The 22688-nt window shown below is 46.7% G+C and overlaps 2 protein-coding genes across 4 annotated transcripts in view; one reads left to right on the top strand and one right to left on the bottom strand.

Moving 5' to 3' along the window:
• The window catches only part of KIAA0319L (KIAA0319 like), a 50572-nt gene extending 39072 nt beyond the window's left edge, over window positions 1-11500 (bottom strand). Inside the window, exons 1-2 of one of the 2 annotated variants that reach the window (XM_048825467.2) lie at window positions 11366-11500; window positions 8698-8843 (exon numbers count right to left, since the gene is read on the bottom strand). In XM_048825467.2, coding sequence (XP_048681424.1) covers window positions 8698-8818 — 121 coding nt within the window. In that variant the 5' untranslated portion in view covers window positions 8819-8843; window positions 11366-11500. Of the gene's footprint in view, window positions 1-8697; window positions 8844-11365 lie in introns of those variants that run through there. The other variant, XM_048825470.2, reaches the window with a different exon arrangement.
• Window positions 11501-11714: 214 nt separating this feature from the next.
• On the top strand, window positions 11715-21494 carry NCDN (neurochondrin). Of its 2 annotated transcripts, XM_048825471.2 has the most exons (7): window positions 11715-11997; window positions 14236-14375; window positions 14859-15854; window positions 16744-16985; window positions 18189-18413; window positions 19284-19426; window positions 19749-21494. In XM_048825471.2, the coding sequence occupies exons 2-7, from the start codon at window positions 14250-14252 to the stop codon at window positions 20183-20185; spliced, it is 2169 nt and encodes a 722-aa protein (XP_048681428.2). In that variant the 5' UTR covers window positions 11715-11997; window positions 14236-14249; the 3' UTR covers window positions 20186-21494. The 2 variants fall into 2 exon arrangements, with proteins under 2 accessions (XP_048681428.2, XP_048681429.2); XM_048825472.2 differs by lacking the exon at window positions 18189-18413.
• The last annotated feature ends 1194 nt before the right edge of the window (window positions 21495-22688 follow it).

The following is a 22688-nucleotide window of genomic DNA, read 5'->3' as shown; positions in this document are numbered from 1 at the left end:
AACCTGAAGTGTTCGTCATGTTATTAGGGTGGGAGCATAAAAAAAATTATTTTTTAAATGGGGTGGGGGGAAGGAGACGGTGGTGATCGGATGCACATTAAAATCTGAAATCGACAATTCTCAGCTCTCGCAAGTTTATTGCGAGTACAAAGCTTTGGGTCCTTTGATTTGTACTATAGAGATTAAAGACTAACACCATCATTGTGAATATCAAGAGGAATTTTGCCTGTCTCGAGGGTTTTTTTTTTTTATTTAACTGTGCAAAATACACTTTCTGTTGGAAGCTAAGAACGCTCTCTAATTAAGCCAAAGAACTATTAGGTGAATTGAAAGCAGGGCAGCAATGGATTTTAACCTGCCTCTGGAAGACTACACCCCTCCACTACATCCCCTTTCTACACTGCTCACCTGTTCCTACCCTGGAATGATTTTATCCCTAGCTCATTGTGACTTCTGCAGGGGAAGATTTGTGCTTAGGAATTTAAGGCTTCGTCCAAAGCCCACTGAAAAATCCATGGGTATCTGTCCATAGACTCCTGTACATGTCTGATCCAAAGCTGAATGAACAGTAGGTGTTTAAAAAAAAACAAAAAAACAAAAAAAAGCCACACACAACAAAAATGGCTCCTGAGAAAACATCTCCCCTGGAAAATCACCCTAAAAAAAAATTACATTCCTCTAAGAACTCATGTCTGAATCCTAATAAACGTCTCCTAGATACACCAGTGCAATCACATCAGCAGAGATGACCCCAGGGCACTGTATACAGAGCATTTCATTTCTCTTTTTAATTGGCTGGCACATGGAAGGTACAGAAATACAAAGCAGAGATTACAACTACATTTGGTCAAGTTTTAATTTTCAGAGCTCTACTAATATACACTTGCACCATATTTTACCTGACGTCAGCATCAGGTTACCCAACACAGCTTCCCAACTATTGCACATGGATAATTAAAAACCCAATTTACTCAGCTCATTGAAAGAGCTTGCATTTATGAAACAGTGCAATTTACAGTACTCTACACAGAGCAATGGGCATATAGAAATATGTTGGGTTTTTAACTATACGATTCTCCTGATCTTTGATGGGACTCACAAAACCCATGCACACAAGCAACACGTTATAAGATGGGGTTTGCAGAATCATAGAAGTGATCTATTAGTTCCTGTCTTAATCCAGCTTCATGTGGCAAATGCAGAATTATTTCCTGCAGGATATTTTCTGGGGGTCTCTCCAAAAAGGTCACCTGGTCCTTTAAAATACAAAACACATTATCCAACAAAGTAAATTGTACAAGTAAAAGGCTCTCTCATTAACCCATTTTCTTTTTTGTGGGAGCTCCAGGAAAGAAAAGGAGATGCTAGTAATTTAAAGCAAGTTTTAAATGAAATTAGACTCATTACCCATAGTGCAAAGTTTTCACGATATCTCAGTATGACTCACAAATGTGCTGGCATCTTTGAGCAAGCTTGGATATTTCTACTGAAAATGGAATTTTAGGGTTTTTTATGGTAACTACAATAAAGCTTTTCCTGAAATGCACTTAAAACAGACAACATTGGTCTTGAATGGAGAGGGCTAATAGCCAGCTTTTACGGTTCATTTAAAAAGATCTCAGTGATTTCTTCAGACAGAGTCTCTTGCACATATTATTAAACCCACACAGCCAATTTAAATGGTGGCATAGCAAGTTTTGTACCGTTACTGGAGTTTGATATTGACAGAGTTCTATGATCATTTTGTTGTGTAAATGAGTAAAGCCTCATTATAGCATCACTCAGCAGGTGATGTAACATTACTGCCAAATTTTGGAAAGCAGAAGAAAGGACAGGAAATGTTGTTTGCATTACCCAGCTGTTTTCAGGCAAAACTGTTCCTGGTAATGCTCTCCTGGCAGTTTCCTTATGCTGATTGCCATGCAAGACTGGGCAGCAGTAGAGGAATACTGGAACATAGGAAGTGCCAGACTGGATCAGACCTGTGTGTGCATCTGCCCAGTATCTTATCTCTGACAGTAGCCAGCACTAGCTGCTTCAGAGAAAGAGAGAAGAAACCCTGCAGCCTTCCTCCTAACCCCCAACAGTTGGAGGTTGATTTATAGCCTCAGCATAAGAAATTACATCTGTCAAGGTTACAAGATGAACTGTGCCTTTGATCACTTTTAGCCCCTCTCAAGTGCACCTCTTAGGTGACAGGCTAGGACTTCCTGCACCTCACTCTGGCAGACCCATGCAGTCCACCCACTCTGGGACTGGGTCTCTGGGCAACAGCCCCAGCTTCCTAACTGTGTTATGCCACCTGCCCAAATGCATTTGGTATCTGTCAGCCCTTTCACTCCAGGGACCAGTTGATTAAAATGATTCAAAAACAGTGCCTTTAAAACAAAGCTTTATTTATTCCTTGCACCAAAGGTACAAAGCTTGTAGAGCAAAGGGTAAAAAACAATAAAAGGCCAATACACCAGTGTCTTCCTTACACCTTAATCTTTCCTTGACAGATTTGTAAATCCCCCTCAGCCCAGCTAACCCCATCTCTGGCTGGGAGAAAGACTGTCGTGCTCGCAGCAGGGGCTCTCACTGTCTCTGTGGGTACGTGCTCACTGCAGTTAACTTAAGTGACTGGCATCCACATTAGCCTAGCCCAGGTACAAGTGTTTCCCCAGCACAACCCTACACATGTCACTGTGTCCTCACTGTTTCTGCACTTGCTGTGGTGTCTGGAGGCATGTCCCAGGGTCCTTTGTGCTGAGACTCACTAAGACTCTTCCCAAGTCAACTGTGGGAGAATGTGTTTGACCTTCAGGGGAATTGTGGAAGGGGCGCTGGAGGACTACCAGCACTTGAGTGACTTGGCCTGCGTGCTCACTGCAAAATGGGCAGGTTCCAGCCTCAATTAAAGTGAAGCTCAGGCTCTAGCCCCGCTCCTCCCCAGCTGAGAGGGGCTTAACGTACCTGCAAACCCAGGTTAGTGGTTTCTGTGTGGATGGTGGATGGAGTCAGGCTAAACTGGGCTCTTACCTGGGTTTTAACTGAGAGCGAAAACATAACACGTGTGTTCCTTGGCCCCGCCTGCCTCCAGCTAGACTGGGTGCTTCACAGAAAAGTGCAAGAAAGCCCATAAAATAGCCTTCCCTTAGAGAAGTTTCCTCCTGACCCCTGCCAGTAAGTGCTTTTTAGCCTGTGAATTTTCTTATCCATATACTCTGTCTAATCCTTTCTTGGTCCTATTGAGCTCTTGGTCTCAGCAAGATCATATGGAGGCGAAGTCCATAAACTGCCTATGTGCTATGCGAACAAATATTCCTTTGTTTCTGTTTTTAAATGTGTTGCCTTCCAAATTCATTAGATGCCCCCTAGTTCTTGTATTATATAAATGGGTGCTTCTGTTTGCCCTGTGTATCTGCTCTATGCCATTCATTATTTGCTATACCTCATTTTTTCCTGCCTCTCTCTGAACAGTCCCAATCTTTCCAATTTCTCCTCAGAGGGAAGTCATGGAGACTATATCCAGCCGAGCAGGAAATACAGAAAAAAAACAGAAGAAATTTCATGGTGTGGTACATGAAGAGTTTTAATTGGCAGTCTAAAATCGTAGTACATTGTAGAACAACATTCATATGTGTATCTGCAGCAGTATGGTTTAGTGGTCAGAACAGAGGACTGGGAATCAGGAGTCCTGGATTCTAATGCTGACTCTGCCACTGGCTTTGGGCAAGTCACAGCTGCTGCTGTCTCAAATAGCCCATCAATTAATTACTCTGAAATAGTGCAATGAAAGACACACTACAGAACTGCAAAGTGTGTATTTTGCTAGCCAAAGGGACAGTCTCAGATTTTAGATTATCTCTAGCAGTGTTTGAGCCCTGACCACAGAACTCTTTTGTTAAACTACTTAAACAGTAGTTTAACAAAACTCAACCTCTTGGAACAATGAGTTACTTTGCACTGCTTACATTACATCTTTGCACACAGCACAAAATTCTGTAGGTCTATGAATATGCAGCGTTTGCATGGAACTTCAAGGCCACAAGTTAGAAGTGTACCCTCTGTGCTTTAATTGTTGACATTAGTGAACTCAGTTGAATGCATCCGATGAAGTGAGCGTAGCTCACGAAAGCTTATGCTCAAATAAATTGGTTAGTCTCTAAGGTGCCACAAGTCTTCCTTTTCTTTTTGCGGATACAGACTAACACGGCTGCTCCTCTGAAACCTGTCAGTTGACAGTCTCTCTCCTGTTTGGGAATACTTGGACCCTAGCCATTTCTTTGTTCGAGACCTCATTTGGAATCCCCTAAAGGAACAGTCAATCTGAATGCAATCAGATTACTGTCAAAGTAAATAAATCAGCAACCAACTAATAGCACTGGTTTAACCAGCGATACCATGGATAGAGTTTCCCGAGATTCTACTCACACAGCCCTGAAATAACTCTGAAACCTGACCTACAGCATTTTCTGCTACTCCAGTCAAGTAACTACACACAACTGCAGCTGCACTATAGTCATGAGCCACAGCACCCCCCTCTACTCCAATCCTGGCTTCTCTTGAATAGGGAATGTCAATCAAGTCCTAACGTGCAGTGGTTTGGAGTAGTGCGTGAACAGGGCAAGCAGAACTAGTGTAAGATTTACTTTTGCTTGCTGGACATTTAATTCAAATGTTCTAGGGATACAATAATGTTAATTGGAACCAATCTGCTGCACATGCACAAAGTTAAGCCCGGAGGGAAACCGTCCAGGTTATCCTGATGTCAACCAAAACCCACCTCTCACACCTTGCTGTAATTGCACAACTACAGCTAGCTAATGTGGCACCACAAAAAGCACCTTACTCAATAATTACATATTGCAACTGATGAATCATTTCTTAACAATGAGTTTGTTGCTTTTTTAATTGCAATAAAATGGAGCTGGAAAGCATTTGATTACCTATACACTAGTGGAGAATGGGAAGTTCTCCCTGATGAACGAGGATTAATTTATTCAAAATTTAAGCTTTCATTCATTAAAAATAATAAAAATAAAAATCTAGTGCTTATGGTTATAAACATAAACTTCCAAATGTCAGCCATGGCTGCCCTCCTGAGTCTGCAGGCAGACAGCTTCAGTACCTCTGCTGCTGCTCAGAGCTTTGCCAAGCAGCAATAGAGTAAAATTAATAAGACTGGTCAGTCAGCCTTAGTGTGAAATTATCAAGAACCATATCCATTTCATACTGCTGCTAGGAAGATCTGTGACTCGCGAAAGAAGCAGGCATTGGATTATTTAATGAGGAGGATAATACACAAAAAATAAGAGGCTAAGGGGTAGGGTAGAGTAGTGAAGACTTCCCCTCACCTCAAACAGGCAGAAAGCTCTGGGATTAGGGAGGTGCGGTGGGAGAGAAGAGACAGAAATTTATTTTCCCTGATCCAGCTGATAGAATAGGGAGAGGAGTCACATTTATCACACCCCAAATAGCTAAAGGCTGGATTTGAAAGATGGAGTCCCACAAGCAGGCTCCAGAGACGGCAGCCTACTAAAAATCCAAGGACGCTCTGCGTCCCCAGTAGCTAAGATGGGCAACAAAACTGGCCTTCTCACCAGGTCATTGCCCTTGGACCTTGCTGGTGGAGCCCCCAACTTCATCTTTCATATCTAGCTGGTGGTTTTAGTCCTCCAGGACCCAATTCAGCAAAGCACAGATACATGTACTTAAAAGCTAAGCATGTGTTTAAGTACTGTGCAGAACTGGGGCCACAGTTAGTAGATTTCTGCTAAAGTTACCAAGCCCTGCAATAAAAATTTCTTAATTGTTTTAGGTACCAATGTATTATTAAAATACCAGATAGTTAAATCTTTTAGACTTTTTTTTTTTGGCCTATTGCCACTAAGTCTGTGAGGGTATTTAGATAATCAACACACTCAGATTTATCTTCTTACGCTGAAGTTCAGATTAATGATTTAGAGCTTGCCTATATGGAAACAGTTTGCCAGTTATACCAGTATAGCTATACCAATAACTCATTGGGTGAACACTCATTTGGGTATGAACTTGGGTTTGTTTGATTTAGCTTAAACCCCTTCCAAAGTGTGTAAATTAAATAAAAACAAAAATGCATTTTTGTTCCTCAGAAAGTGTGTCATAGCAGGCATAGTTATATTGGTATAACTGTCAGTTTAAATTCACACCTTAGCTTATACTGGTAAAACTGTCCCATACAGAGACACCCTTATTTACTCCTTAAATGTCGCTATGCTGTACCCGAAGCTCAGTTAGAGCAATACAGAATCAACAGCTTTGGGTTTTGAAACTTTATTAAAAACAGGAAACTCCTAACAGGAAAACCAGTCTACAGGAATCAAGCAAGTGATCTGATAAAAGCCAACAAAATACAGAGAGATTAGAATTCTCAGCTAAAAAGCAGGGATTTAACACATCTTTCAGTTCTCTGACAAATGAGAAGATCCTAGTGAGACAACTCAATCTGTCGTTTTTACATATTAGCAGGAAGAGGTAAACAAAAAGGGAGCCTATCATTGACCCGGACCTGACAACACATGTAAAAGCTGTCTTGTTTTCACTTGAATTTCACCTCATGTTAGTTAACGTGGTAAGAACACACTTATTCCTAGTGAAGACAAGGCCTGAAATGCAACAAAATGCTTCGATCTGGAAATCTCAAAGATAAATCTTAAACACAAACAAAAAACCCCATCAAATGAAAAATCCTGCACAAGTAACTAATTTAGTTTTCATTTCCAGGGTTTTGGGAGGCTGAAGTCTGAACAGGAAATAAGAACAAAAACGTTTTAACCACAGCTGGAAAAATATTAGAACAAACTAACAAACAATCAATTTGTAAACATCTAAAGGATAATAGGGTTATAAGGAATAGCCAGCATGGTATTGTCAAACCAACCTAATTTCCTTCTTTGACAGGATTACTGGCCTAGCTCACAGGTGATAAACCGTAGACATGATGTATCTTGATTTCAGCAAGGTTTTTGACAAAGTCCCACATGACATTCTCATAGGCAGAATAGTGAAACATGATCTAGATAAAATTGCTATAAGATTAGTGCACAACTGATTGAAATACCATACTCAAAGAGTAGTTATCAATGGCTTACTATCAAACTGGGAGGGTGTATCTAATGGGGTCCCCCAGGGATCAGTCCTAGGTCAGGTACTGTTCAATATTTTTATTAATGACTTGGATAATGGAATGGAGAGTATGCCTATAAAATTCACAGATGACACCAAGCTGGGAGGGACTGCACGTACTTTGGAGGACAGGATTAGTATTCAAAATGACCTTGACAAATTAGAAACTGGTCTGAAATCAACAAAATGAAATTAAATAAAAGTTAAGTGCAAAATACTTCACTTAGGAGGGAAAAAAATCAAATGCAAAACTACAAAATAGGAATAACTGGCCAGGTGATAGAGCTGCAGAAAAGGTTCTTGGGGTTTTCGTGGTTCACAAATTGAACATGAGCCAACAATATGATGCAGTTGCAAAAAAAGCTAATATAATTCTGGGATGTATGATCAGTAGTTTTATATGTAGGATAAAGAAGGTAACTGTCCTGTTCTACTTGGCACATGATGGGACCTCTGCTGGAGTACTGTGTCCAATATCGGGTGCCACGCTTTAGGAAAGATGTGGACAAACTGAAGAGAGTCCACAGGAGAAAAACAAAAATGATAAAAGGGTCCTGCCTTAATACAGGGGGTGGGATCTGATGCCCTCTGGAGGTCCCTTCCAACCTTACATTGCTTTGATTCTATAAGTAAATTCAGATCACTGAACTGATTCACTGTCTTTGTGGAGATTTTAAACATTACAAGGTTAACCAACTTTTTTGGCTTTCAACCCAGAGTCAAATGAAGGGATTCTGCACAGTATCATTTATCCTCTCTTTTGGAAAAGATCCTTAACTCTGAGAAGACTCTCTCTGGAAACTGTCTCCAAGCAAGACAGACGCATCTGAATATGAGCAAGGTGGAGAACATAATTTTTTTTTCAGGTTGAAGGAGAATTTTGTTAGTAGCCTGGGAGCTACAGATTATTTAAAAGATTATCAGGTCAGTAGCACTGTCATCTTCGGCCAGGTCTACACTAGAAAATTAGGTCCTCTTAACTACGAGGGTGAGGAGAGTGAGAAATCCACCCCACTGAGCAGTGCTGTTAAACTGAGATAAGTCCCCATGTAGACAGTGCTAGTCAATGGAAGAATTCTTCCTGTCAACCTAGCTACCGCATTCTGGGGAGGTGGATTACCTACGCCAAAAGGGAGAACTCTTCCAGTCGGTATAGGTAGCGTCTACACTGAAGTTCTGCATTGGCACACCTGCAGTGGATCAGCTGTTTTGCTGTAGTGTTTTAACTGCAGACAAGCCCTTAGAGGAGTAAAGTAGTGCTGTAGAAAGGGGTAGTAAAATCACCATTTTACTACAAAATGTGTTGGTCAGCCTCTCTTTCTAACAGCTTAGAGGCATACTTTGCTATGGAGACACGTGGTTAACCCCCCTTCCTCACAGGTACTTACGTGTGGGTTGGGTTTTGTTTTGGCTATTTCACTAGCTAGGATGCCTGCCTGGTAATTAACAGATTTCACACACCCCACCCTTCAAACATTTAAAATGAATCAAGGGGCTAAATCTAGACTAAGGCACAGAAATAGCTGAGAGAGAGAACTGAATAGTCACCTGTAGATGAAGAAAGGGCACAGAGGCAGGCACACATGTAGAACAGGTGAAAACTTCCCAGGCAACGTCCTGATAAAATCCAGAAGCTAATGCTGAACTTGGCTTCCAACCTCTTCTCCATGGCCTTCGTAGGCAGAACCAGGGCTCTATAAACACACAAGAAAGAGAAATCATGCAGCAAACAATTTATAGGTGGTTCTTCATGAAGCTGACAAGGTGAAAGGACTGAAGAAATTGGGGGGGGAAAGGAGTGTTCAATCTGATCTATCATGACTCAGACCAACAACAGAGAACTAATTACCAGTATTATGAGAAATTTGAAATGAAACCAACAGTAGCAGAAAAGATCTTCACCATTTCCTGTGTTTGTACTGCAGTAAGTCAGGATATTTGTTTTTCCTTCACAATTCCTTTAGACACCACCACTTGCATCTTTGAAGCATAAAAAACAAAATCCCCAATAGCATCATTATAATCCATTTGATTCTGTGTGCGCACTCTGGAAACTTCCCTTTCAAATCTACAACACTCAGCTGACAACCAGCCAGTGCTGCTTGGATAAGACAAACACCAATAAGCCCAGCACATCTGCTAGGCAGGCAGCAGAAAATGTCCTCACTTGGCTATTTGTGCAGGCTGGTACCAGCCAGAAACAAAGACAAAGGTTCAGCAGCATTGACAAAACAACCAATTAAAAGCCAATTTTGCTTCTAAGGACACTGATGATGGCACTAATGGTCAAACCAGAAGTTCAATCTTTTTGAATTTCCAGGTCTCACCTGTGCCAAGATTGAGGGCAGCATCAAAAACAAAAAATAAGTTATAACTGGAGTTTAATCAGTTTTCCTTCCAATCCCTGACTAGTCGCATTCTCAGACTGAGAATAAGAGTCCAGATGTAACATTAACTAGCTCTGAAGAGATCTGTCACTCAAGTCCTTTCATAACATCATATGTTACCAAAGCCCAGTCAGTGGAAGGAGCTATCAGATGTATTGCTCAGAAATGTGAATGACACAAAAAGTTAACCATCTAAAATATAATATCAAATAGCAACCTTACAAGGCAGAATGTGGGCATTGTGATGCTTACGTAGTTTATGTCTGTAAGCCACCTCAAGTTCCTCAGATGAGATTCAGCAGTATTATCATTATTATTATAGAGTTGAGTATCAGTTTATTCTTAAGGAAATTTCCATAGAATTAGGGAGAGAATTTTGGCCAACAGCAGTAGACAAGAATATAGACAGTAGATAATTCTTGTTGATGCCAACATAGTTTATGACAACAAGAAAATTTCACAAGGTAACAAATGGGAAAAGGAGTTGGAGGGGAGGATTTAACCAACAGAAAGCTAAGAAAGTTTGCAATACTTCTGTCCTGCGTGTTACAAGCACACCCAAAAACAAAAATTCCATGTCTGCGGCTGTAGCTTTCTGCATGGATCACAGGACAATGTTTACTTAAAACGTCTTTAGATCGATGAAGACCTATCATAGTCTGGTCTGCCAGCTATGCAGAAGTCTGTTGGTGTACACAGCGATAAACTGTGTTTGATCAGCACCTTAACAGCTGTGAAATGAGACATTCAATTTGAGTAATCAAGACTTTTTTTTTTAAACTTACAACTCAGACAACGTAGTAAACCTACTGAATAGATGACCTTTTAAAGTATATATTTTGCTTGTAATCATATATATTGCCTTGCATACGTATTTAAAATTTTATGTTTCAGGGAGACATAAGACTGCAACTTATCCTTAACAGATGAAAGAGGAGCATAAAATAAAACAAAACCCTTTACAAAACATTATAAGGTGAGCTTTGGCTGGGCAGTCACACTGGTAAACACAGACACTGAGTTTAATAATGAAAATACCTACAGTGTCTACTTTCATCTGACAAAGTTTTTATTCCACTACTATGTCTCTTGATTTCTTTTTTCCTTCTATTATGCAATCGTATACAATTTAGGAACACCACATCCTAAAGTTGCTGTACAAAATAAAGTAACACACACATTGAATAAAATAGCACACTCCTCCAAATAAGCCTGAAATTATCTCACTTGCTTCCCTGCCCCACTCCAAACTGAGAAGAGAAACAAATGTTTGCTCTCTTTCCCCCTCTTCCCTGCATGCAGCTCTAGATAGCATACCTTATTCTTCCCAGTGCAAAAGCCAGACTGGCTTTGCACAGGAGAAAGTAATTTCCTGGGAAAAAACGGGGAGTCAAATGAGAGTCAGGGGGAGCTGATCAGTTGACAGAGACGCTATTGCTGTTCCCTGGAAAGAGTCCATCTCCGGCACATCCCTTTAACCGTTTTATTTTGAAGAACACGATTTATTATTTTTTTTTTTAAGTCAGCGTTACGACGGGCAGCAGAGACGCGGGGCGAGCACCACAGGCAGCCCAGACCCGGCTCGGGCTCCGGGGCCGAGGCTCCCATTACAAGAAGCCCCCGAGCCGCTTGGAGGTTGCTAACCCGGGTCCAGCAGGGCTTCCCCCACGCTCAAGCGCCAACGGCCCCCAGCCCACCCGTGCCGGCCGGGGGCGGGAGCGCAGCGGTGCCGGAGCGGAGGGAGCCCAGCAGCCGCTGCCTGCGGAACTCCCGGCCACTGGCTCTGCGCAGCGCCGAGCACGCGGCTCGCCAAACAAGCGGGTACCTACCACGGGCACATGACCGGGGGGCTGCGCTCTCGCTGGGGCCCGGGGGTGTCGCGCGGGGCTCCGAGAGCGCCCCCCGCCGCGGCCCCCGCGACCTCACCCGCGCCGCTCCCCGCAGGGCAGGGGGGGCTCAGGCCTCCAGCGCCTCTCGCCGGGGGGGCGCGCAGCCTCCTCCCCCGCTTCCATGGGGCCGGGTCTGCCCCCGCAGTGAGGGGAAGTCCCCGAGGAGCCGGCCCTGGGCGTGCGCCGGCTCGGAGGCTCCTTCTCTCGGCTTCACTCAGCGCCAGGCTGGGGGCGGCACCCGTTCACCTCTGACCCGGAAACACAACCTCACATTTCCCCCCCCCCCGGCACCCGGAAGCGGAAACAGAGGCGGCTGCGCCGGAGAGCGGTGGTTTCTGTGTATCTAGCGGGGCCTGGCCGCGTCTGCCCCCAGGAGCCGTCCGGGTCGGGAAGGGGCTCGCGGGATCATCGGGCCTGCGGAGAGCCGCGAGGAAGTCCTGCCGCCGGACGTTGCCCATTTCCGGCATGGCGGCGGCGGCATCACCCGCTGCCTAACAATCCGGCACGCGATTGGCTGGAGCGGGGGCGTGGGGCTCGCTGACTGGCTGGGAGGAGAGGCTGAAGGGTGTGAGGTGAGGACCCTGGGGGCCGGCGGCTGACGTGAGGGCAGCATGTTCAGGCTCTCATAGCTGTGAATGAGGGGAACTTTGCGGGGGGTGGAGGGAGCCTCTGTGTCAGCCCCCTCTGAGACCAGATCCCCTAGGAGGGGGGCTGCCCGACCAGGGCTCCATGGGGGGCAATGGCCTGGGGGGGCTGCCCGACCAGGGTTCCATGGGGGGCAATGGCCTAGGGGGCCGGGGGGGGCTGCCCGACCAGGGTTCCATGGGGGGCAATGGCCTGGGGGTCGGGGGGGGCTGCCCGACCAGGGTTCCATGGGGGGCAATGGCCTGGGGGTCGGGGGGGGCTGCCCGACCAGGGTTCCATGGGGGGCAATGGCCTGGGGGTCGGGGGGGGCTGCCCGACCAGGGTTCCATGGGGGGCAATGGCCTGGGGGTCGGGGGGGGCTGCCCGACCAGGGTTCCATGGGGGGCAATGGCCTGGGGGTCGGGGGGGGCTGCCCGACCAGGGTTCCATAGGGGGCAATGGCCGGGGGGGGGGCATGGTATGTGGCGAGTTGAAGGGCACGTCGGGGGCGGGGGAGGATGTGTTCGGGGGGAGGAGGGCAGGCAGGATACCCCCAGGGACAGGAGCCCATCTCACCACACAGTCAGGCTTGGTCACTGTTTCTACCCACCCCTAAAGTTTTTTTGTGGGGGGTCATGCCCCCGTCTTAACAGGGCGACTGACTCCCAGAAGCCCATTAACAGGGCCCTGGGAAACGCCGCCGCTTGGCGACGCATAAAAACCCACAGTATGCATCCGGTGAAGTGAGCTGTAGCTCGCGAAAGTTTATGCTCAAATAAATTGGTTAGTCTCTAAGGTGCCACAAGTACTCCTTTTCTTTTTGCGGATACAGACTAACACGGCTGCTCCTCTGAAACCTGCTAAAACTAACACACTCTCCCCATCCACACGTTTTAATTTAGTCGGGCTTCCTCTAATAGGTAGTTTCAGGACTCTTTCATGTAGCCTAATAGGCAGATTTATGACTCAGGAAGCACGTTTGTAATATGCAAATACACATTCATGTTAGTACGTGCTGTATTTACATATTGTGGCACCATAATACCAAATGGCTATTCAAAAAGCTTTATGCAGAGTGACTAGGGTACAGTCACAGATTTCATCCCCCAAATATTGTGGCTGTTTTGATGTGAAATGCCCAAAAGAATCCAACTCTGCAAAATATCCTTGTGAAAACACAAAGTTTGTTGTTGAGCAGTAGCAGCACGCCTACAAAATATCCACACTCCTGTTTTCTATTTGTCTAATAGCCTCAACACTTTAAACCAAATTTGGTTTAAAAATTTTTTTCACGTGTGGGTTTGGACGTACTGTACCATGTATGAGCCTGGAACAAATGTTTATAGCGGAGTAATAAACTTCTCTGAAACTGTGGTTTGTAATGGAAATGCTGATGACAGATTCTGAGCCCAGCCACACGAATACGTAGTTATAATTAAGGAAGCTTTCTGCTATGTAATTATCCAAACAAAAGAAAACTGCCAGCAGCCTGTGTGGAATACGCATTTGAGAAAGGCGCGACCCCAAAGTTTAAGCTAGAAATAAATGTGGCTCTAAATGAGCAAAAGTTGGCATCCCTTAGATTGAAATGGTTTTTAATAATTTCTTCTCTCTTCATTTAAATAAGAATAGACCATGTAGTCCAAATCAGTCCATTGATCCGGCAGTGATCAATATTTGATACTTCAAATATAAATGCACAAAGCAACAACCATAAAACCTGGCCAACTTTACCATGCTGCAGATTCCTTCCTGATTCCTACATTCATCCGTTTATGCCCTGAAGCCTGATGTTTGATTACCCTTATGGTAGCTTACATGACTACAGATTTTATTATGATCCATAAAATAACCCAGCTCCTTTTAAAATCCAGCCACTGTATTTGAGATGCTGACCATCTGCAGTGGGGAATTCTATAGGCTGAGCACATAGGCAGGAACGTTTTTCTTTTCTTTTAGATTTTCTTGTGATTAATTTAATCCTTGTTCTCTGACTATGGGGCAGGGTAATGACAGGGCTCTGATTAGTTCTCAATGATCTTAAACATCTCTGTCACATTCCCCTCTGACTCTTCTTCTCAGTTAGAGCATTTCTTCATCATACCTGATTTCTCCATTGGAACTGGCAGCCCCACCGCATCCCAGTGCTTGCTGGTTTGGTAAACGCTGCCTTTCTTTGTTCACAGGTAGACTTAGCATCATGACTTCCCATTCAGGAGCTACTCCCGAGGCCAGTGAAAGCACAAGGAATGCAATGCTGGAGCGGTGCCTTAGTGTGCTCAGAGATGCAAAACATGACAGTGAGCAGTTTGCAGCCCTGCTCTTGGTAAGAATCCATTTTCAGCTGGCACAATAGAGTGCGACCACTTCAGAAACAAACATAGGAACAGCCACCATCGGTTAGCTGTCCCGGAAGGGAGAATTGTTAGTGCAGGGGGAAGTACGGATTCCTGGGTTCTGTTTCCAGTTCTGCCACTGACATGCGATGAGACTTTGGGCAACTTCCTCCAAATCTCTATGCCTAGGCCTTCCTGTTTGTAAAATGGGGGTAAAACACATCTCCATGGGGTTGTTGTGAGAGTTAATTGGTGTTAGCGAGCACTCTGAGGTTCACAGCTGTACCTTTTGTCCAGGTGCCCAGGCTGCTATGCAGATCTGGGGGCCGCTGGATGGCTGGGGGTCCACTTCGCTGTATAAATGAATGAGTTCCTCTGGCCTCTTTTTGAACTACTCAGCCCTGTAAAGACCCTCTAGCAAGGCCTCTGTCCATGTGTTTGTGCTCCTCACTGATCCTTGGTTTGTCTGGCAGGTGACCAAAGCGGTCAGAGCAGGAGACGTTGACTCCAGAACCCGTCGTCGGATCTTTGATGCAGTTGGATTCACGTTCCCAAACCGGCTTCTTGCTTCCAGGGAGTCCCCAACTGGCTGTCCAGAGCACATGTTCCGAGCACTTGGCCTCACCCTCCTGGCATGTTTCTGCACTGATCCGGAGTTAGCCAGCCATTCCCAGATCCTTAACAAAATCCCGACCTTTAACAACATCCTGGCTTCTCCATCTGATCCAGATGATATGTCCACCAGCTCCATGATCGATGATGTTTACCAGTGTCTGGGCGCAGTCATGGGCACTCCCAGGGGCCCCAAAGAGTTGGTGTCCCAGGGAACCGTGTCAGCTCTGTGCCAGGCCTATGTGAATCGCAGTTACGGCTGTGACCGCGCCCTTGAGCTGCTCATGGGGCTTCTAGCCACAGCAGAGACTAAGTGCTGGCAGAGAGCCACCCCTGATCTTAGGGCTGTGCTGAGCAGGCTCAGTGAGGAATTCCACCAGGCTGAAGACATGACCAAATTCCAGCTGTGTGATGTTCTGCCTCACTTTTTATCTCCATCGCTGCTGCTCACCCGGGACCAACAACTTTCTGAGTGCCTCTGCAACCTTTACAGAGGCCTGGTTAGCATCCTGAGCAGCAAACTGAGCCAGTCCCAGCGTGACCCTGCACTGAAGCTTGCTGCCTGCCTCACACAGGCCTGTGGCTCAGAATGGATCCCAACGGAGAGGGCCGGGAGCAAGTTCCTGGCCCTGCTGGTGAACCTGGCTTGTGTGGAGGTCCGTCTGTCCCTGGAGGAGCTGGACCCAGCAGACGTGGATGGGAAGCAGGAGGTAGTAACAGGCTGTTACACCCTTATTGAGCTGGGGATCCTGGAGTGCATGAAAGAAGAGAAACCACGGCTGAAGGAGGCGCAGAAAATGCAACTCGTGAGGATAATGGAGGAGGCGTTTGGGGCTGTAATATACTACTTGAGACAGGTAAAGCTATGACTGGAAATAGCCCCCCTCCCTGGTGTGATGCCGGCCTTCTGAGAGCAGTCACTGGGAGATCTCTCTGTTGCTGGGTTTTGGGAGATCCCAAATGCACATAGGCCTATGCCTGCATCCATGGAAATCAGGGAGAGTTTGCTTTGGCCTCTCTGTTTTTGTTTTCTTCTGTGTCATTTAAAAGCTATAGCCCCAGACTGACACTCTCCCCTCCCCAAGTGTTCCTTTCTGCTCCTTGTTCCCATCACCAGACACTTGGAATAGTTCTCGCTGATTCCAAAAACATCTGTACTGGTCTTCTCAAAGATTTTTCAGATCTGACCAATCACGAGACATTCAGAATCGTGAACACTGTGATTATCCTCATGTTGGTGACACCGTGTTCCCTGCAAAGAAAAAAGATATTTGGCAGCTGCTATCTAGAGACCAACCAGAATCAGGAATCAATGCTTTCTAGCATCAGAAACCCCAGGAGGTTGTAAACCTGTCCCTGGTGCATTGGCCTAGCCTTGCTGACTCAGCTCTGGTCCAGGACTGAATACAGCAAGTCCTGGACCTAGGACCAGTGTAATTTTCATTCCCCGTGTAGCTGAAGGGAAAGGTGGCTCCGTTCACTTAGCTTTCGGGGGAGTGTCAAGACTTAAAGCTGAAAGGAAGTATATCACAACAGAAATGTGTTTATCAGTTTACCTCACTGCAGTGAGGTGCAGAGCCCAGCTTTTCCTGTCCTTTACGAATTGCTCAGCACCGAGGGGAAGGGCCATCCAGGGATTCCTGCCTTTGGCCTCACCTCACTGGGGAGGCTGAAATGGGAAAAAGCCTCTGCTCGCAGAGCTCTCCTCTGCTGCATCATCTCATGCCTGGTTTGTTCCCTGGGCAGGTGGGAAAGCAGAAGTTGAAGGATCCTTTCATATTTGCCTCTGTTCGAATCCTCAGTGCCTGGCTGGCTGAAGAGACCTCCTCCCTCAAGCAGGAAATCTGCGACCTCCTGCCTTTCCTCATTCATTATGCAAAGGCACTTTTCCAAGAGGGGGACAAAGCCAGGAGCGCGTCCCAGCATGCGGCGGAGCTGTCTGGACCAGGCAGCCCTCAGGGCTCCGAGTGGCCCAGAGATGCTCTAAGGTGAGTATCTCAAGCATAGGATAGACACAATTATGCTGCTCCGACATCTTGGCACAGAAACATAGATCATATCAGACTGTGGGGCCATCAAGTCTGTATCCTGCTTCCAATAGCAGTCCACAGCTGATGTCTCAGAGGAAGGAAAAAACCCATAATACATCTACGTACTTGAGCAACTTTGCATGAGGTGGCTGGAGAAATCCCTTCTTGAGCCTCATGGCAATAGCCAATGTCTTGGAACATGAGAGCTGGCACTTCTTGTCTTAGCAGAACTGCAGTAGTTCATTATTCATATGTTTTTAGGAGTCCTGCCACAAAATTTTATTTCGTCCCCTCCTGCAACATAGAGTTCCACGGGTTGACTGCATTCAGTGGGAAGTAGCATTCCTTTTGTTCTAAACTTACCAGCCATTCATTTCAAATGTCCCTGTGTTCGCAGTATAGGGGGCCGATCTGATTTTGTATTTTTCACTCTTGTTAACCCCCGTCTTTCGATCATAGGGTTTGTACAGAACATGCCACTGTAGCCTCAAAGCACCTTTTCTTTCTGAGCTGAATAATTCTGCTGGTGTGATCCTAGCACTAGGAGCTCACCTAGCACACAGGGATGGGGATCTTCTGCTGTGTTCTGGCACAATGCTGTAAACTCGACAGTATTTCCAGCCAGTCTGCGATTGCTAGGAGCCAGGACAGGGAATTGAACCTTGGTCTCCTGGCTGGCAGTGCAGCTCACACACCAGGCTTCTAGCCTTGTGTTTCACAGCTTGACTATTGTTCAGCGGTATATATGGATTTCTCGTTTGCTGTTCAAGAGGCAGTTGGAACTCCCTTTGTAAGATTCCGGGAGGGATTGATTATGGCGATAATGAGACAAGCCAGAGTTGCAACAGTTAGTGCAGCAAAGAGTTCTGGAAGGGTTACAGAACCTCCTGCATCAGATCTTAGCTATTAGGAGTTAGGGTGAGACCTTCCTGGGAGCAGATTTCCCACATCTGCCTGCTCTGAGGTTTCTTGCCTGTTATTCTGAAGCATCCGATTGGAGACAGGACAGTGGACTAGATAGTCTGTGGGTTGATCCAGTCTGACAATTCCTATGTTCCATGCTCCCATGCATTCATTTTGTTTTTAACGGATTGAAATGTCAGCCTGCAACCAGCTAACTGCATCTCCTTTACTGTATTTCCCATCCCATCCCCTCTGCAGATTTCTGCTACCTGGCTTGTGCCATTTGACGGCAGAGGACCGACCTCGGGAAATCCTTATCTCAGAGGGGGCTCCAGCATTGCTGTGTCAATATTTCCTGCACCAGTGGGAGTTGTTGGCCTCTAACCCCCAGATCTCTGCTCCTCCAAACAGCATAGATATCAGTTTGCAAACCACCTGTGGAGTTTTCCTTAACCTTGTGGTGACTGCCCCAGACTTGGTCAGGTAACAAACCCGGAACTGCAGGAAGGCACTTGTTTTAAGATCTTCAGTAAGAATAAAGAAGGTGGTAGGAGAGAGGAGTTTGTTGGGTTTCAGGCTAGTTCCCAGCATGTCACTAATTGGCTCCCCACTGGCAGGCTCAGAAGAGAGGCCAGAACTGCATGTGCCATGGCACTGAACTTCCCTCTCAGCCTAGACACTCTCAGGGCAGACTGGAGGCATGTTGGCAGAGCTAGGATTTCCCTTAGGCTGCTCTAGAGTGACACTGCCCAGTGCTTTGAGCTGCATTAGAGAAAACTGAATCCAGCCCTTCTGTGCAAGGAGTTGGGTCCTCAAAGTGCAGATCTGATCCCAAAGGGATTTTTTAGAAGGGTGCCTCATTACTCAGGTTTCTAATCCCTGCATGTCTGAATCAGGTCCGGCACCTCTGCTGAGACAAACAGGCGTGGTTTCGTGTTACCCCTGTAGACCAGACCCAGCCACTGGGACCAAGCCAGAGTCAGTTCTTCCTTACACATCACTGAGAGAATGATCAGGGCGTTGCTGAGGCAGAAAGAGCTCTGATGGCACTTCGGGTCCCAGGTGCAGTTTGTGGTGCCAGGATGGAGAGAAATTGCCTCTTCTGTAACAGGAGTGTGATCATTTGGGACATCACCGAGAGAAGAACTAGAGTTGTCACCATGCTCTGGGGTCCTGATTACAGCCACTCGCTCACTCCAGCTTTGCTGTAAAATGTGCATCCAGTTTGCCCAGGACTCCAGGGTTTAGGATTGGGACTTTCCCACTGTGACAGTGTTGCTTCCCTGCCATGGGGTTAAGCCTGGCACCTCTGGGTGCTTCCAGCTCCACTCAGCACACATTGGTTTTCTCTAGGCAAGACAGATGCTTTTCCTCCCTGATGGATGCGCTGCTGAAGTCTCTCCCCGCTCTGCTTCCCCAGAGGGACCGCCTTGTTCTAGCAGCCAACGTTACCACACTGGGCTTGATGATAGCCAGGATCCTTAACGTTTCTCCAGGTAAGAAGTAATCCTGGCGACGTAGCTGAGCACTTTTGTTGTCAATGGGACGGGACTGGGACCGGGGGAGATTGCACAGCAGGGGTGACCTGCCCAGTTTGTGGTCAGGAGCCCTGTTACTGGAAAGGTGTGTTTAGTGAACAAACCAAAACCTTGTGGAGCAAGAGCATGTGGTACGCTTGTGGGGGGCTGGAAAGACGTGGAGTAAGGAACTCCCCTATCACCTATTGTGCACCTGCTGAAGAAAGCCCTGCAGCAAGCTGACTCTTGGGAGCGTGCCAAGGCCAGCCCAGTGAATTAATTCATTTCCCATTTCTTTCAGCTCTCCACGGAATACCACCAGCCAAGGACTTCTTCGAAGCCGCTATCTGCTTCCTTTCTCAGGCCCACGTGGCCCAGGTGGATCCCGCCAGCCAGTGCTTGGCCATGGCTGTGTCACCAGCCTACGAGGCAGCCTGGGCAGACCTCAGTGAGCTGTGGTTCCTGGGGATGCAGGCCTTTGCCAGCTGCGTACCGCTCTTTCCCTGGCTGCCCCAAATGGTCCTCCGGTCACATTGGCTAGACGACCTCTTGCGGTTATTGGGTCAAGCTACCCCGGTCTCGGTGGACTTTGAGCTCCTGACGGCATTGCAGGGTGTCTTGCTGGAGCTGGCCAGAGCCAGCCAGCAATGCAGAGAGGTGATCATCTTACAGCAGGGCAAGGAGCTGGCCAACCTTTATGGCCTGGCAGCTTTAGAACAGTGTCTTTGTGAGCGGTGAAGGACCCCTCCTCCCACAGCCGCGTGCTGCGGGGAATAAAGCCAGGCATTTGAGAGAGGTTTTCCTAGCTCCTCACACACCTTTCAACCGTTTACTTCCAGGACGTGGGCACGAGGCGTTTAAGTAGCCAAACACCTCGTAAAATTAGAGAGGTGCAGTCAGAGCTCAGCAGGGCCCGGAGGAGCAGGGTTTGCTCTGCCTGGCACCTGCTGTTCAGAATAATTGCTGCTTGGCTGCGTCTGGCTCTCTGCATTCACAGATTCGGGTGAGGGGAGTTGGGTCCCAATGGGGGAGAGGGCCGGCGTGAGGGTGCCCCTTCGAAATGCATTCTCTTCAGGACTAATGAGGCTCTGGCGTTGCTGGGAAAGTGGCCCGATGACCAACTCTTCCTGGATTCCGTGTTCTGGGGGTGGTTTCCAAGGAGGTTTGTGTATAAGGCTAACGAAAGCAGAGGCACTCGCTTCTCTCAAGCCTGAGCCAGGCGTACAGCTTTCCAGTCCTGGGCCACCCCACGGCTTACCCCTCCTGTGAGCAGCAGCACCCCCTGCTGGTCAAATCTGGGCTCTCACACAGCTCTCTTAACAGACCTCCATCCTGAACTGCAGCCCTCCCCTGCTCTGCCATTCTGGGGCTCCCCTACCAATGCACCTCATCCCTAAAATGAAGCCCCCCACCAGCTTTATGAATGGATCTCGGTCCTGATCTGCAGCACCCCCTGCTATTCTAGTCCTGCGGTCTCAGCTGAGCAACAAGGACAACCCTGTGTCAAATGGTCTGGTGGTTCCATGATGCAGTGTGAGCAAAATGCCACTAGGGCCTTGATCCAAGATGGCCATAAGTTCCCTTGTGACCTGAGCCTGCCTTGCCCTGGCAGCTAGTGAACTGGAGGTGAAATGACTGCACGCTCTCCGATCAAGCAGCGTGATTGTACAGGGTGCAGCTGAGCTTTTGTTTCAAAAGGGTCAAAGCTGCAGTTTATTTTGGTCTGTCGTTGTTGGCAGGTCTCTTTCATTGTCATAAGAATGGAAGTTTATCTCCCCGTTAAACCAGGCACTGCACTGGAGAGCACCCCCAGGCCATATGTAGATGGAATCCTGGGATTTAAACTGCCCAGGGTGTTGATTTTATATTTTCTCATCTTGACCAAAGGATTTTTATTTGTCTCTCCCTGGGCTCTTGAATGCAGCCTATAAATCCTGTGTTCCCATGTGTGGGATGGGCTTTGCCATTTCCAAAAGAACCAAGGAAAACCTTGACCTTCTCTCCTTCTGTTGGCATTTCAAATATTAAATAAAGTGTTTTAATAAAAGCCCAGTTGCGATAGAAGAATTTGTGTGTTGCTTCAGTTTGCAATTCCCTTTCTTAATGAGATTTAATTCTATGAAAGTGCATGAGCGTCTCTCGTCCTTTCTCCTTTGTACTCGCTTTGCTGGATATTCTAAAGTCACCATGCTTGCGATTCAAGCAGCAGCTCAGAAAGAGGACTGCAGAGCTCCAAAGGTGAGTAAGGCTAGGGGGCCCCAAAGATCGCCTACCATTTACCCCAAACATTTCCAAGGCTCTGATGATCACACCAGGCCACCTAACCAAGTATGGGCCCAATCCTGCAAGGGCCATTACGCTGATGGACTCCTATGCCACACAGAGCTTCTTACTGCATTGGGACCTGTAAAAGGAGCATTTTTAAACCCTGAGGATAATTAGTCATTGGAACAACTTATCTAGGACATATGGTGGATTCTCCATCATGTGGCATCTTTAAGTCAAGAGCTGGATGACTTTCTAAAAGACGCACTCTAGCTCAGCCAGAAGCTGTAGGCTGGATGCAGGAATCACCAGGTGAAATTCTCTGACCTGTGTTCTGTGGGTGGCCAGACAAGATGATTGGAATGGTCTTCTGGCCTTAAGATCCATTTATCCCCAGAAACCCTTGACACAATCTAGCCGTATATCCACAGCTGAGCGTAGCTGCTTTTCTGAACTAATAAATAATCTCTGTTACTGCACATTTCATTTTCTGCTGTGTGTAACAGATAGTACTGTGAGTCTCTCTTAGTTTCACCTATTCCTCGGGTCATCATTGAAATAAGCAGCTGCTCTATTTATCCACTAGGGTGCAGAGCACAACTTCATAGCGACAAGACTGCTAACAACAGCATGAATAGCCCAGTGCGCAGGTGGGGTTTTCACTAACATGAAGCTCCCTGGGTATCTTCCTTCTGCCTCATGCAGTGTATTGGCCCCTGAGTAATGAAAGGCCTGGTAGTAACTGACTGATCCAACAATGCTGTTCCAAGCCATCAAGGTGAAGCGTGGGAGTGGTGTGACTGTTAGTTCAAATGATTTGGTTCCTGGCTGTTTGATAAAATTAGATCAAATTTACTCAAGGTTGAATTAAGAGGTGGAAGGCGCGTGTGTGTGTGAGTTTTATGTCACCCACGTGATAATGATACTCATGGGACAAATGCTTGTACGATGTTTCTGCAGCCATGAGATAAGCTCT

The sequence above is a fragment of the Caretta caretta genome, chromosome 19, assembly GCF_965140235.1.
Source record: "Caretta caretta isolate rCarCar2 chromosome 19, rCarCar1.hap1, whole genome shotgun sequence".
Taxonomy (NCBI): domain Eukaryota; kingdom Metazoa; phylum Chordata; order Testudines; family Cheloniidae; genus Caretta; species Caretta caretta.
This window is presented reverse-complemented; position numbering and strand designations above follow the sequence as displayed.